Source organism: Saccostrea echinata, unplaced genomic scaffold (genome assembly GCF_033153115.1).
Source record: "Saccostrea echinata isolate AGI-Se365-2 ecotype Australia unplaced genomic scaffold, CSIRO_AGI_Sech_v1 ptg000029l, whole genome shotgun sequence".
NCBI classification, from domain to species: Eukaryota; Metazoa; Mollusca; class Bivalvia; order Ostreida; family Ostreidae; genus Saccostrea; species Saccostrea echinata.
Genome location: NW_026889778.1, coordinates 27,196,891 through 27,212,784, shown reverse-complemented (window position 1 = coordinate 27,212,784; position 15,894 = coordinate 27,196,891). Strand labels below are relative to the sequence as shown.

At 31.7% G+C, this 15,894-nt stretch overlaps 2 protein-coding genes across 3 annotated transcripts in view; one reads left to right on the top strand and one right to left on the bottom strand.

Annotated features, from left to right (window-relative positions):
- The window catches only part of LOC133195760 (uncharacterized protein K02A2.6-like), a 410,189-nt gene that overhangs the window by 61,601 nt on the left and 332,694 nt on the right, over positions 1-15,894 (bottom strand). The gene's annotated exons all lie outside the window — the stretch shown is intronic.
- On the top strand, positions 59-14,605 carry LOC133195756 (F-actin-capping protein subunit alpha-1-like). Of its 2 annotated transcripts, XM_061331682.1 has the most exons (11): positions 59-151; positions 6,000-6,063; positions 6,314-6,365; positions 6,790-6,853; positions 10,061-10,131; positions 10,545-10,760; positions 11,245-11,332; positions 12,121-12,192; positions 12,980-13,003; positions 13,820-13,882; positions 14,420-14,605. In XM_061331682.1, the coding sequence occupies exons 1-11, from the start codon at positions 113-115 to the stop codon at positions 14,558-14,560; spliced, it is 894 nt and encodes a 297-aa protein (XP_061187666.1). In that variant the 5' UTR covers positions 59-112; the 3' UTR covers positions 14,561-14,605. The 2 variants fall into 2 exon arrangements, with proteins under 2 accessions (XP_061187666.1, XP_061187667.1); XM_061331683.1 differs by lacking the exon at positions 12,980-13,003 and having other exon boundaries at positions 89-151.

The following is a 15,894-nucleotide window of genomic DNA, read 5'->3' as shown; positions in this document are numbered from 1 at the left end:
CTCATAATGTGTTAGAAATTTATAAGTGTTATTTCTCAGTCTATATAACTGTTTAAATGTTTTCGTATTTTACCCATGATCCAATGAACGAAGGCGTGACTGACAGACGAAAATGGCCGACTTCGGTGAACCCATTTCGGATAAGCAAAAGGTAATTTACAAGTTTTTTTTAATATCTTTCGATCAGATATAAGTAAGAAAATAAGAGGCAAGTCATTTTGGTGAAACCAAGCGAATGACAGGGCTTACTTTTGAAGAATATCTAGTTTAATAGGTGCAAGTACCAAAAACGAAAGACCGCATACTTCCGCTTTTGTGTGAATGTCAATAATGGTGTTCTGTTAGATTATGTATATTTGTTTATTGTCACTGTCATCCTTGAGAATAAGAAGGAGGCGGAAATTTAAAGAATATTTACTTAGCGGGTTAGATATTACCTTCTTAAGCTAAACTGAAATTGCATCTACCGAATTTCCTCACAAAAGTAGATGATTATCATTTTCATGTTCGGGAATTGGCAACATATCACAGTAAACGAGCTTTTGCTCAAAGAGTTTTAGTCATTGATCAGCTGGTGATGCTAATGCCAATTTTCTTTATGATCCAGTGTTCTGAGTCTCTATTAGTTTGTTAATTAATAAAACTTTTAATTAATCATGTTGGACAAATTTCCACAACATAAACATTCTGCACGAAGCACATTAGACAGAACTGTCTTGCCACTCAAAATGGCAGTATGATAAATAGGCAGTATATTCGATGGTCTCAAATTCAGACTCAGAAGGGCTATTATCAATGGTTATGGGAAATGTAGCAAATTGAAAAGCTCCTTTAGTACAATGTTTATTTACCCAAAATAAAACACAACACTACAAGTTTTTAAAACAATGTTTACACCCAGTAAAATGGATTTTTAATAAATTTTAAAGCATAAATTGTAAAATAATTCAAATGTATAGCAAACAACTATAAATTCGGCAAATTCGGAAATACTACCAATCAGGGGCATGTGTTGATTTTGAATATATACAACATAATTAAACTAAGTAACTTAAAGATATGGAGTATAGACAGTGCTAACAGCAAATTTTGAATAATTTTTTGACAGATAAATTAAGGTTTTGTTCAGAAATATTTCATAGCATAAGAAATATGTTTAAAATTTTAATCAACCTCCTAACCCTTTGTTGTCTCTATACAGACCAATAAACTTACTTGTTGTGAATTTATTGTCAGATGGCATAACAAGTTTATTGATCTGTAGAGGCGACTAATATAAAGGGTTAGGAGGTGGATAAAATATACAGGTTGGTTAAAGAATATGGCTAGAATTAGGGGATGAAAGGTTGTTGATTGACCAATGCTCGAAAGTGGCGAAATACATCCCCAAAGTGTGTAGAAAATCTTGCACTGTAAATTGCACTTTATTTGTACATTACAGGATCTGTAGCGTTATGGTCAAAGACTAAAATATAAAACTATAACGTTACAGTTCTGCAGCTAGACTAAGCTATTAAAATGCTTTTTTTTCAATTTTGAGTTCTTTATAAAATGGGCAAAAAATGTTTTACTACTGCTACTCCTGTAGGCGGTTATTTTTTCCTTGTGTTGTTCTCACCTCATCACACATACAAACTGTTTTACCCTGTTTTATATTTGCATATAGAGAGGGTGAAAGTGGCATAAATAAAAAGGAGACAAAAATGTCCCTGTATACAATACTCACAAAACAATTCAAGGCAACAGTAGTTTAATCAACTTTATTGATTTTGAACATTTTAATTAAAAGTAAAACCATGTAGATTGTAGTACCAATCTATCTTATTGACCAGACTTGGTCTCTATCCATTTTAATTCAAAATGCATCTGATCAGTCACAAATCAGTGATGTAATATAGCCTGAAAACTTTTGAAACTTCATTGCAAATACTCTGAAGGAGAAACTGTGGAAAGAACAATTTTATATGCGGTGTTTTAAGATCAATATAGACATGATAGAACGTTGTGTAGAATGTAGAAAACTATCATGCCATCAAAACATTTTTGTAAATTTGGAAAAAAATTACACTTTGAATATGAAATGAAATTTTGAACATTAGCCCTACTGGCTAGTGACTCAAAAATATTAGCCCTATACTAGCTAGTGACTCGGAAACATTAGCCCTACTGGCTAGTGACTCAGAAACACTTTCGTAGCGACTGTATAGTTGGGAGTGACTGACTCCTAAAATATATTCTTCCGCAATCATATAAGTTAACTATCCTTGTAAAACAGTCAGGCACATGACTGAATTGAAGTCTTTTTAAAGTAACTCACTATAAGTTTACTTCACTTATGAATAAATGAAAAAAAATCATTTGAGTTAATTCTTAAACTTCAATGGTCAATTTCACAAATCCCTAGTCCTTGCCCTATGTGCCTTCGGGTGCAACAACAAGGACTAGGTAGACCAATTTTGTAAATTCTTAAATTGCGCACCCCCTAAATTGTGTGTAGTCTTTAAAGAACAAATTTTCTTAAATTCCTTGAGCAATTTCCATATACTATAATATTTGTAATGATTTGTTTAATTTTAAAGATGGGTTACATTTTATACTGCCCTAATAAACATTTTCCATTCACTATAAACCTCAATTACAACAACAAATAGAAAATACCTTGATTAAAGTTGCAATGGGCTAATGTTTCTGAGTCACTAGCCAGTAGGGCTAATGTTTCTGAGTCACTAGCCAGTAGGGCTAATGTTTCTGAGTCACTAGCCTGTAGGGCTAATGTTTCTGAGTGTAACAGTTTTTTTTTAACTTTCATAGTACTTTCAGTAGTATATTTTTTATGGAACATGAGACATTGATTAAATTGTAAATGAATTAAAGTATTGATCCATAAACCACACTGTTAACAAATTCAGGAAGAAATTTCTATGTTATATGTGCAAGAGCATGCAATCGAATGGCTAGTGTGGTTATTGGAGAAAATGTGCTCAAGGTAATAGTGAAAAATTTGAATGGCAAGTTTATGAAAGAAGTAGGGTTTGTGTTGACATGTATGCATTTGATCAGAGGAATTTCCTGTGTCATTGTGGGTATTATTGTGTAAGAGTTATTGAATAGACCCGAGATTTGATATGTCTAGACTCCACTGTATCCCTGCGTGTGATTTGATTAAAATTAGATCTTTGACTCATTCCTATTTAACTTTTTGAGAGGTTGCGATGAGACCCCGATGACATCTCCTTAATTGCAACTATGCAATATTTGTCTCAAATTAGTATTGTTACAAATCTGTATATGGGTTTCAGGGTCAAAGTTTCTCTTTCTAGCTAAGGGCTCATGCATAACTTGTGCATAATAGTTTTGTGATGAAATCTTTACTTGGTACAAGGAAATACTTGTTACATTTGTTTGTGATGTGACATGGATAATATGTGTGTTCTTGTAACAGTTTTCAATACTCAGTATGTTATTTTAATAGAGCTTGAGCGTCGATTCTAGATTTAGATAAAAAATGATGCAGTAAGTCTTATTGGATTGGGGAATTTGTTTTATTCATTACAAAGCTTTATAAACTTTCAGATTAAAGGGTAACAAACTGACAAATGACATTTATTGTAGGCGGAGTGTAACAAAAGACTGAGAGATTTGGGTTAGGATACAGTTAAGGTCAGACGACACCTTCCTTGAAAATATATAATTTTTCCTAAGAATTTGTCTTAGAAGTATTGCTACTTAAACAAGTTTCCTCACCAAAAATTGAGGTATCTTACCAGGCATTTGGGCAAGATTCCAGAGGGTGCATTTCTTATATAATCCTTATGGGAAATCTTTAGAATTGCCAATGTCACAATTTTTGGTGTACTCATTTTTTAAAACATATAGAAAACAATTTAGAAATTAAAAGAGAATGACAATTATGAATATTTTTTATATAATACCAAGATATTCAAAACATGTATTTGAGGAACGTGTCGTCTGACCTTAAGGAATAGAAGCCTTTCATCATGTTCATGTTGCTTCGACTTTTAATGTCTAAGATACCTACAAAACAATGCAAAAAAGAAAAACTGTTGAATGCTTTTGAAACTCTGATATTACATAGCAAGCTTTAAATGCTTTTTTGTTTTTTTTTAAGAAGAACATGTTTATATTTTTTGTCAAAATTATCCACTTGTTAAAAAAAAATGTTTATCATGTTGAGTACGTATGTCATGATTTGATAATTGTTTCCAAGAAAAAACATAAAATTTCAGTGTTGTTTTCCATTTCGTTCTTTTTTTCTGGTTAAAATGCATAAGAATGGAATATTTTGGCTAATACCTTTCACTTGGTCAATCTCTCATTTTCTTGGTAATCTGCACTCATAAGATCTGTAAATGCATGGTAAAGTTGATTGAGAACATTGAACTATTGTTTAGTGTGCACTTGGTGACTCATTTTGAGAAAGTAAAGGTCAAATCTGTACTTCCTTATTAGTAAAATTAAAGCTACCAGTCTTTCATAATATTTTTTAGCAATTACAATTATTTTTGTCAATTTAGCTGAAGAAAGTTTATGTGTAATGATATTTTAAAAATTAAAAAAGAGAGTAAATACTGTACAGTAATTAAAAAAGTATAGGGTTTAGTCAATTTGGTGCATGGAAAAGTACAGGTTTGTGTATCTCTGTCTTTTATTTGAGAGAAAAAAATAATGCAGAAAAAGAATGATGGATAGAATTTATTTAAATTATAATCAGGTATATGTCTTTAATGAACCAAGTTGAGGAGTCTTCCCTGTTTCACATTATGAGATGGTGTGTTTATCAGATAGCGCTGTTAAGGGTTTTCCCCAGAGTGCAGGTTACCTATTTAATTGTAATAAATCAGTTACAATGGGAAAGGATATCCTGTTGTGTTTAGCATTTGTCAGTTTGTATACTTAATTTTACTTTGTATTAATTCAGTAGAATGTTAAGTGTCCATTTTTGAGTTCAGATATCGAAAAGAGTTATGAGATGGTCATTAATTAAGTGAAGGAGGTTCAATAAGAATAATATAATATTAAAGTTTCCTCATATAATTATATATTTAATATGGATTCTTAATATCATCATGATCATTGATATTGTTGTATCTTTGATAGTAGTGTACATATTCATATAAAGTTTTGACAAGTATTGAGAGGTCTTAATAGCTATTAAATGAGAGTAACTTTTCAAGTACTTGATGTTTTTTATAATCATCTTACCATGAGTATAATTATTATTGATTTTGAGTTATAAATGTATATGTTTTATCTATAATTTGCCCAAGTGAGCATCCCAAGGGGAGGATGGATAGGTTGGACTGGGGTAGGTTGGACACTGGGGTTGGGTGGGATGGTGTGAAAGGGTTTGTTTCTTGGATCTGCATACATTGGTTATAATCTGTCTGACAGAGGTGGTCAACATGAACTCATATACCAGGGTATACATTTATATGTATCAATTAATACAACAATTTTTCTGAAATCTGTTCATATTCATCATGAAACATAAAAAATCAGGTGTATTTTACTGTAAGGTGAGGTTTCAAAGAGGCCAATATGTCACTTGTACAAGGTCGGATATAGAGAGAAGCCAATGTGAAATATCAGATACAAGTACATTTGTCACAAGAGTGAACATTTTCCTTATTTCATTCTGTAAAATCACTTATTTTTGAGGGGTCAAATTTTTGTGGTTTGAGGAAAAAATATTTGATTTCGTTGTTAAAGAAGAAACTTGATACTGTTATATAAAATCTTAGTGTTTCATGGGGGACATGAATTTACACGAAGAAGCAATAAAAAATTAAACCTCCACAAAAATTGGTGATTCACAGTATGTAAATAACATGATAAAGTACTTAATTAGAAATCTCACTTTATCATACTAGTGTTAGATTCCCCCCCCCCCCCTATAGATTTATTTAATATATATAGAAACATTATTGTTTCATGTTATCATTTTGAAAACTCGGTAACTGTTTCTTTTTATTTTGTAGGTGGCCATTGCCTCAGATTTTATTCGACATGCACCTCCAGGGGAATTTAATGAGGTTTTTAATGGTAAGTTTAAAAGGGCTTTATCCCTGAGGTAAACTTGCTTTTATTGCAACATTTAATTATTATTTCACTTCTAACATGTCTAAGATAAACAACACTAAAGTACAGTTTTGTAGAAGTGAGTTTGAAGTTCCAAAAATTTTCTATGCTCAGTGATGAAAATCAGTAAAATGATATTAAGTATTTTAGGTTGATACAGGGCTGATGTGTAATTGACTTAAAAGTTTAACTTTTAACTTTTCTTTCCCTTTAGATGTGAGAATTCTGCTTAATGATGATGATTTACTTAAGGAGGGTGCCTCAGGGTAAGGCATTTCTCTGATCTTTCTTCATCTCTATGAATTAAAATAATTTCTGTCTGCTTAAGCTTGGAGAGTACCAGTATTTCTGATTTACAAAGTTACTTTTATAAACTGAAAACAATTGAAAAATGGATATTTTGAATTTCTGTATTCACAACCATTTATGCTTACAAGACTTGATACAAATTTTATGGAGAAAACTACCCTAGTAAGCTAAAGGGTTGTACTTAAGACCCAGGAGCCAGGGCATTTCCCTGCCTATATTGACGTAATGCCCTGGTTATTCTGGTATTCCTCCCCAACCCCTGTTAGGGGAGGAACCCCAGATCCCCTCCTACTTTTTTAATGTCCCCTGCTATATTAATTCTTAGGGACAACCCAGCTAGTGCAGGACATACTTTTACATTGTTTATTGAACTACTTGCAGGTCATTTGCCCAGTACAACAAAGATCAGTTCACTCCATGTAAAGTTGGTTCATCAGAAGAATTAGTAAGTACACTTGTACCTTGTTATCCTGAACACTAAAATGTTGAATACTAGGGATGATGACCAGAGAGTCATTATGAATGCTGATCTCAACCTAGCTATCTCACATTCTTAGATCACTTGAATTTTTCTGACAATCACACCATGTTTGGGATATCAAGGTTTTACCCCCCCCCCCCCCCCCCCCCGCCCAAAAAAAAATAACATGAAATTAAAACAATAAAATAGCTACAGTACAGTCAAACACAGTGTTTCAAGGGACAAATGAGGATAACAAATTTGTTAAAGGCTTTTTTGTTTTATCTCATTAGAGCGTTGTTTTGGCAGAAATTTAAATCCTCTCCTTGCCATGAAGTTTGTTCTTGTTATAATCAGGATTTTGATATTACTAGGTACAGCATAGTTAGTTTTACTGTATCTTTGAGATCTAGTAATTGAGAAATTTTTGTATACTCATAATTGAGCCCTACAAGTGCAACATGTGTATCCTAAATCGTTCCTTTTGCTGTAAACTTGATTGGTGTGTCCCATTGTAAATACAAAACATATAAATATAAATTAATCATAAATAAAAATGCCCATACTTTAACCTATTTAACAAGATGGCGGTGCATTGAGTGCAAGGAAATACAGTTGCACTATGGTATCTCAAACGTCAATACCTCAAATACTATAGATATATCGAAGTCATTTGGAAGTCCCAACCACTTTTCCTTGATGTATTTTACAATCAATATCTCGACAATCAGATATCTGGAAATTTTTTTTTTATCAGTCCCATCGATTTAGAGATAACGAGGTTTGACTGTATTTATGTCAGTTGAGTAGATAACAGATGCATGTTAAAGATGATAATGGTAATAATCAATCGAGGCATCAGTGTAAGGAAATATTTATATTGCCAAGTAAAACAGATACATGTGGAAGAGAGAATGTTCCCTGAAGTGGAACTTTTTGATTAAGAATGAGGAAGAAGGAAGTCCATTTTATGTTTTGAAACAAAGCTTAAAAAAAGAATATATTGTGAGGAAGTAAAACTGTAGATTGCATTACTTGATTGAACACACACTGTCTTTGAAATGAAAAACTGTGACAATTACTTTTGTAAAACAGCATTAAGAAAAAAAATTGAATTACATGTAGCAAACATGAAAATAGCTCACAAAACATAATTCAGGTCCTTCATTCCGAAAGTAATCAGACTTCCAGCTGTTACTCTAGTATCTACAGATCTAGTCTTCTACTTAATGCTACCTTCCTCTTTGTCATTGTACAGTTAGTTGATCATTGTATAATCATAAAACTTCATTAGGAGGGGGGTATCCTTGCCACATTCAGATTTTTATATCAATATAGGTTATTTCATATACTTGTTTTTGTTTGTGTCTTTAATACCGTAGATTCCTAAATATACGCGAGGAATAAATTATCGCGTAATTGCGCGAGAAGCACCACTCGCGAAATAAAATTACTCGCTTTTATTTTTATGGTTCTGAAATCAATGTAAAATCACTTGATCAACCATCCACTCACATTGTTCTCGCGATTTGACGTTAAAGAGTCATTTCGCCATAATAAGTACTCAGGGCTATTCCAGGAAAAATTGTATGGGGGGGTTGGAAGGCACTTTTATTTTTACCCCACCACCCATACATTTTTAATTACCTTCTACCCCACCCCCAATCAATTTAAAATTGCTTTTGATACAACCACCCATCTAAATTTAAAAAAAAATTGTGTCACATAATTATATATATACAATAAAATTTTATGTACTTTTTTCAGGTATTGTAATTTATCTGACTTTGAATGAGTGTTGGGTTTTGACATCTATCCAACCAGAGCCCGTTTTACAAAAGAACTTATGACTAAGATCAAAATGTTATTATGCAAATAAATTTCTTTTTTGCATTACTTTAAAAATGTTTTAAATCTTTTTGAAAAAAAACAAGATAGTTTTATGCCAACAATTTTTAACAGAAGCATAAGTTTCATAAGATTTTATGAACAACTAAAGTTTTTAGTCTTAGTCATAAGTTTCGTTGTAAAACAGTTCCCCGTGTTCCTGCTACAGCTTAAAAAAATACGTTCCTTTAGGCCTATGATACACACCACTGAAAGCCTTTATTGCAATGATTTGTATATCTGTTCTGATGTATGACTTTGTAGTCTGTAAAGCTTAGGTAAAGCTTTTACAAGTATATATACATATGGACTAGTAGAAATGACATTCCTACAATTAATTAAAATTAATATTGTAAATTATAGCCTACCTATCCTTAACAATTGTTGTTCACCTTGTTCATAACAAAATGATTCCTGCTTTTATGGGGGGGGGGGGGGGGACTAAACTTCTGTAGGCAGTGTCTGTGAAGTGAAAACTTTGATTAAAAAAAATATATTGAATGAATTCTAAATCCCATCTAACAACTTAGACGATTGGTGCATACAAGTTCGAAAAGTTAACAATTAACAGGTTAAGGACTGGCATGTTTTTGACAAAATATATTTCATATTGTTTTCAAACTCATATCTCATCTTCCTTTTACTCTGTATGTGGTGTAAAGTAAAATATTTGACTTGCAAACTCCGTAGTCATGCTCTAAAACGTTCATTATCAGATACGTTTTTTTTCTACTTTCGGTTTAAAATAAAACGATCTTTCTGATTGTTTCTAATATCATTTAATTTACCAATGTAATCATGTTTGATTAAACTGGCGAAAGGAAACTGGACCAGGGAGTCCAAAGCACAACTAATCTGTTTTCCAATCCCCCCACTCTCATTCATTGCAGTCACAGTTGCACATGCTTTTACAGTTGTCTGCCCTTGTTTCCGTTTTGTTCAATTCTACTTTCACTTTCATTGTAAACATACTTTACAACTGTTTAGGACGAAAATATCAGTATTTACCGATTTATACAAAATGAGAGGAAAGAAGTACTTTGCACTTCATTATTTGTGAGGGTAAATACAACCACCCATCTAAAAATATATCGAGTGAGGACAACCACCCATACAAATTTAATTGCTCCAGACCCACTACCCATACAAAAATATATGAAGTGCCGTCCAACCCTCCCGTACATTTTTTCCTGGAATAGCCCTCACGAAAAATAAGGAATTTACAGTAATTAAAGAAAAATACAGAGAGAATTTATTATTTGGGTATGAACACAATTTGAATGTGGCTATTTTTCCATTCAATAGGTTTTAATAACAGAACATGGGGACCTAGGAGGAAGTCGATTTCTAGATCCGAGGACCAAGCAGTCTTTCAAGTAAGTTATTATGCATAGTAATTAAGTTATTATACAAAGTAATGTGATATGATAGAGTATGTCTGATATGATTGGGGTTGGCAGCAGACTTGCTGTCTAGATAGGGGATGGGGCACATTTTAAAAATTTTTGTTGAATTCACATGCAAATATTCAAAATTCATGAAATTAGCATCATGCTTTACTTCTCCCCCTTTACCCAATCCATTGAAGCTATTAAAAAAACTGCCTTAAAACATCTCACTGAAAATTGATATTGAATCGGATTCTGTAGTTGATTCATGTTAAAACAGTTGCATGCGTAATGTTTTGTCTTGGAGAATAACACCACACATTCTCCATCCAAAATTAAAGCATTGATTGTCACAGAAACATCACAAGTAGAAGATGAATTTTTTTTATATATATCTGTAGATATGACCACTTGCGAAAAGAGGCCAGTGATGTGCAGCCAGCAAAGGCTGACCCTACGGCAGAACCCTGGCGGTCAGCGATAGAGTCATCATTAACGTCATACAGAGATCAACACTATAAACAGGGGGTGGTGACCGTTTACGGGAACAGCTCAGGGGGGAACGTTACTATCATTGGCTGTATTGAAAGCCATCAGTATCAACCCAAGAACTTCTGGTGAGTGTGTGTTCTGAAATAGAAATTGTAATATAGTTCTGTAATATTGATCATGCTGTAGTGTCATGTCAAAGTTTCTATAAGATTGTCTTAAGATAAGAAGGCAAAGTAGCTTCAAGAAGGGAAAAAACAACAAACATTTTGCCTCTATGAATTAAAGGTTTAAGATGATATTAGTTTAGAATATATCACTATGTTTGACATTCTGATGATGGAGAAAGTACGATGTAATACAGCTGAACTTCGGTATCTCGAACACTGGTATCTCAGTGTATCAAATTTTTTTCTCGGTCCCATATTCGAGATAATGAGGTTTAACTGTATTTCTAATCTGGAAACTTGTAAAGTTCTTTCATTATAAAATTGATTGCTATACTTGATGTATGTTTTATTACTTTTTTCTTTCACTATCAGGAAGTTATTGGTAAATAATACACCATTCATTTCCTGTTCAGACAATTATCTCTTATGTATGTTTCCCTAGGAATGGGAGATTGAGGTCACAGTGGTCCGTTACATTCCCAGAATCAGGGGGTGGGAAGGCTGAACTGACGGGGGTCATTAAAGTACAGGTAAATAAACAGACCATTAAAGTAATTATATACAAATGGTGTGAATCAAGGATTATTTTACTTTATACATTTAAAAGCCAGACAGTTTGTAATAAATTCATAAATAAATATATAAGTGTTAATATAAATAAAGAACCGTACAGTTTTGTACAGATAAGAATACAATCGTGTAATTTATGCAATGTCGGCTTTCTTATTTAAATTCATTGTGAATTTTTAAAATGATTTAATGTAATCTTGAGGACCCTCTAGACACTAAAGCAAAATGTAAATTATGTTGTATAAAGGTGCAAATTTTGAGCTTTATTTCATTTCCAACCTAGGGTACCAAGCATTTACCCTCTAGAAAAATAAAGTGTTGATGAACAGAAATCACTGTCGTTTCCTTAAGTGGGGAAAATACTAGCAAATAAAGCATTCAGTTAAATTATCTGTACATATTCAAATGTTAAAAATGCTTGAATTCATTATAAATTGATTAATAATACACTGAAAATTTCAATTTATTTAGTTTAGATTTAAGGGCAGATCACTTACTGCATAAAAATACCACATAATGGGAACTCTTTAGTGAGCAGTGTATAGAGGGTTCTTCATGCTTCAAGTATTTGTAAATGATATTTGCCATTAATTAAGAGTACATTTAGAAGAAGTGCTTAAAGAGTGGATTGAAAGCATTTTTTATAAAAAATACATATGTTTAGTTCAACTAAATTACTTAGAGCTGATGGACATACACTTAAGATATCAAATAAGTGAATTATTTTTTTCTTTTTTTTCTGTAACAGGTACATTACTATGAAGATGGAAATGTACAGTTAGTAACATCTAAAGAGGTCAAACAGACCTTGAACATCTCGGTAAGAATATCCCTCTGCCCCCCCCCCCCCCCCCCCCCTCCCATATAGCTTGAAAGTTTGAAAATCAGTGTGTTTTTCAGTTAACTGTAAATATTGACCAGAATTCTTGAAATAAGCCCGTTTCCTTCACTGAGAACTAGTTAGTTATATTGGCTAATATTTGTAAGATACTTTTCTGTTTAGTTTTCAATGAGTTGTGCTCAGTATTTTCTTCAAGGAGTCTGGTTTTGAAGGTTCCACCATTTTTGCTGGAATTTTCCTTGATCATTATCATTTCTTTGTTGATTGGCATACATATCAAGAAGTTTTCAATTAATGAATGACTATATATTTAAAAAATAATATGCTCAGTGTATTTTGGAAGGCAGAGTTAGGTAGATCTATGTATGGAAACTAAAGCTTCCAAGATGCAATGATTTTAAGTAGAAATGTTTTTAAATTTCAAATAGAAATACAATTTGCTTTGTATTGTTACTCAGTTTTGAATGAATATGTAACAAATTTTGACTCAGTTTGAAATAATTTAAAAATAGTTCTGTTGTTTAAATTACTTAAAGATATTAGAGCATAGATTTAAATCAAGTCTCCTTGTGATAAAATGACATGGTTCCAAGATAAAGTATCTTCATAGTCACAGTCGCACAGTCTTTGATAATGAAAGAATACAAGAATTTTTTTTGTGTTGTAATCAGTAAGATAAGTTAATTTGGGTTAATTTTTTTTCTCTTCAAATATTTATTTTTCTATATGTGTTGTATGTAATAATGTAAACTGAATCTTGTAATAGAAACATGAAAAAAAATCGTCAAAAGTAAGTTTTTTTTTTCAGATTTGCTTTTTTTGTCTTTTACATTGCTAGTGTACAAACAGTATTGGCATGGTGAAAGGAAAAACTTACAGAATGTGGAATTTCTTTACAAACTACTGATTGAAAATAAATTGAATGTTTGTCTTCTTTCTCAACCAGCTTTTGAAAATGCAAATTTTCATAACACATACCTCTAGAGAGAAAAAGCACGACTCTTAATTAGTATGCAAAATTTCTAGGTACTCGTAGCTTCACTTCCAAAGTACATGTACTAGCTCAGACTTGGCTTTTATTTAGAACATTAGAAATAACAATAGAGGTACATTTTTGTATATAATTGTTAGAAAAAATACTTTATTTTCCTTTTTCATGATATAAATAACAGAAGAGTAAAGATTGTTTAAGTTTTATAATATGGACTTTAAAAAAAGAAATATCTAGAGATCAATACAATCAATATTAAGCATAGAAAATAAAGCTGGAAAGATTTTTGTAAAAAAAAAGGAATTATTTCATATCTGATTGACTGCACTCCTTGATTCTTGGATATGACCTAATGTCAAGCATGTTTTTAACCTCTGAGTGAATGTCTTAATTGTGAAACACAACTCAACTAAACCAAGGGGCTTCGTTTAGTTAAAATACAGGAATCTGAATTAAATATTTTTTTTAAAGAGAATCTTTTATCCTGAATAGAAATTGTTGTTCAACTAGTGTCCAAATAGGATTTTGTTTTAGATTGATATAAAAGGGATGTTTTTGAGAATTTTCTTTACAAAATATGTGGAGCATGGCTTTTAAATTAGCTACATTTTTCAGGCTGAGGAACAAACAGCAAAAGAATTTGCCAAGATTGTTTCTGAAGCTGAGTCTGACTACCAGGTATGTGGGCTACATTTATATATAATTCAAAGTCCTAAATAATTCTTTGTAACTGACATGGTGAAAAGTGTGTAGTTAGAAAAACTATTTGCATCTAGATCTGTTACTGATACTTTTTAATTCAATTGCAATTTTTTTTTATTTCTTTACAAGGAGGGGGGAGGGGGATGAAAATTCTTTGAACACTACAGTACATGTACTTAACAATACTGTAATCAAAATTGAGTGCATCTGTTATTAGCAAAGTCTTGAATTAGTGCTAATAGGTATTCATGTTCATCATACTCATGTTGATTTAAAGTTTGGTGGTTATCGTGAGACAGAGCAAAAGGGCTTCAATATGAACCCCTGGGTCCCACTAAATTTAGTAGGCATACAATCAAATTATTATCATCAGAAGAAAATTTTAAATGTAGAATTATTCTTGGTTAATATAGGTTTTGTTCATAGAAATGCTCATTAATTGACCTTAAGATTGTTCATTTGTAATGAAAATAAATGAGAAGTGATCTACATGATGTGTCATCCCTCTTGCAGAAAGCCATTGGAGAGAATTACATGACCATGTCAGACACTACCTTTAAGGCTCTACGACGACAACTTCCTGTCACCAGAACAAAAATAGACTGGAACAAAATTATAGGTTATAAAATTGGAAGCGAGTTGAAGAATGCATGAGAAGACATGAGTGAAAGTAAAGCCATTATTCCAGTGTTATGAAAATCCATCTCTGAAGATTTTTTCATGGGACTTCCGACATTTATACAAGTGACCTGTCGTTTGTATAAAAGTGCTTTATGGTGTGGATGTAGATATTCATGAATTAAAAAAAAGAGGAAATATTATTTCTGTACATTCTACTATGATCATGTATGCTGCAGTTCTTAAGCATTTACATTTAATTTTTTTTCCCAATCGGTTCAGATTTCCTTTAGTAGTACCCTGATGTAGAATCTTGTGGCTAGAGTAGAGGAATTTCTGTTAAGAAATTAATTTGTTTGGCTGCTGTTAATTATTTTTTTTAATTATTATTAAAGATTGTCCAATGATGATGAGAATATTCAGTCATGTGCAATATTTTTAGCCAACAACATATTTGTATCAGTATCAAGTTTATAATTTTGAAATAATTTGTAAATTTTATTGTGATTATTTGGGAAAAGAATCCATTATTGAAATGTACATGTATGCATATTTATACACTTTTCATACACAAGTATAATGTTTTTTCACAATGAAATTACCTTCACAGTGTCAAAATATTGAGACATTTGAAGATAATTATCATCAATTTAAAAATTGCATAAGTTAGGCATCATAGGATCCTACATGTATTTAATATATATTTCGGAAAGTTTAAGACTTTTCTCTTGAATTACACTAACTTTTCCTTTAAAGATTACTTCCATTAACAAGCGATCAAAATTTTTCATATAAAGTAGTATTATACTTAGTATTTCAAATTTAGTCCCATAGAAATTTCTTTGTTCCTCAGGAATTTTACATTGAAAAAAAAGTTTAATTAATTGATATTTCTCAGTACTTGAAATTTTCTTTTAAGAATCAAGATGGTTTTATAAGTAACATATTGGATGCCATAATAATAGGAGTCTCAAACTGTGTAAGCTATTTATAGCAATGTCTCTTAGGCCAATTGTTTACAGAACCAATGTTACTTGTACTATAATGCTATGATCGTATATTGTATATGACTTCTGTATGAATATAAAATCTAACACAATGATCAAAAAAGAAGTGTTTTTGTATTCTGTTCATGGTTGTTACTTGGGAAATAATTTATTTTACACAACACAATTGAAAATCTCTTAATGGTCTTGAAAAAGGTTTTGAAAAAAACAAATTGAAAAGTTTAAGAACATGAATGAATTGTCTTATGTTTCAATAAAAGCAAACTTCATGGCCCATTAAATATGCATGTTAGTGTGTAAAAAATTATTTAATAATTTTGAGCCATACATGCACACAAAAACTGAATTATGAGCACAGACTCT

Coding starts and splice junctions, on each gene's coding strand:
- LOC133195756 (XM_061331682.1), top strand. CDS start 113: ATGGCCGACTTCGGTGAACCCATTTCGGATAAGCAAAAG. Junction 12,193..12,979: donor AACAGACCTTGAACATCTCG/GTAAGAATATCC, acceptor ATCTTGTAATAG/AAACATGAAAAAAAATCGTC. Junction 13,004..13,819: donor ATGAAAAAAAATCGTCAAAA/GTAAGTTTTTTT, acceptor TACATTTTTCAG/GCTGAGGAACAAACAGCAAA.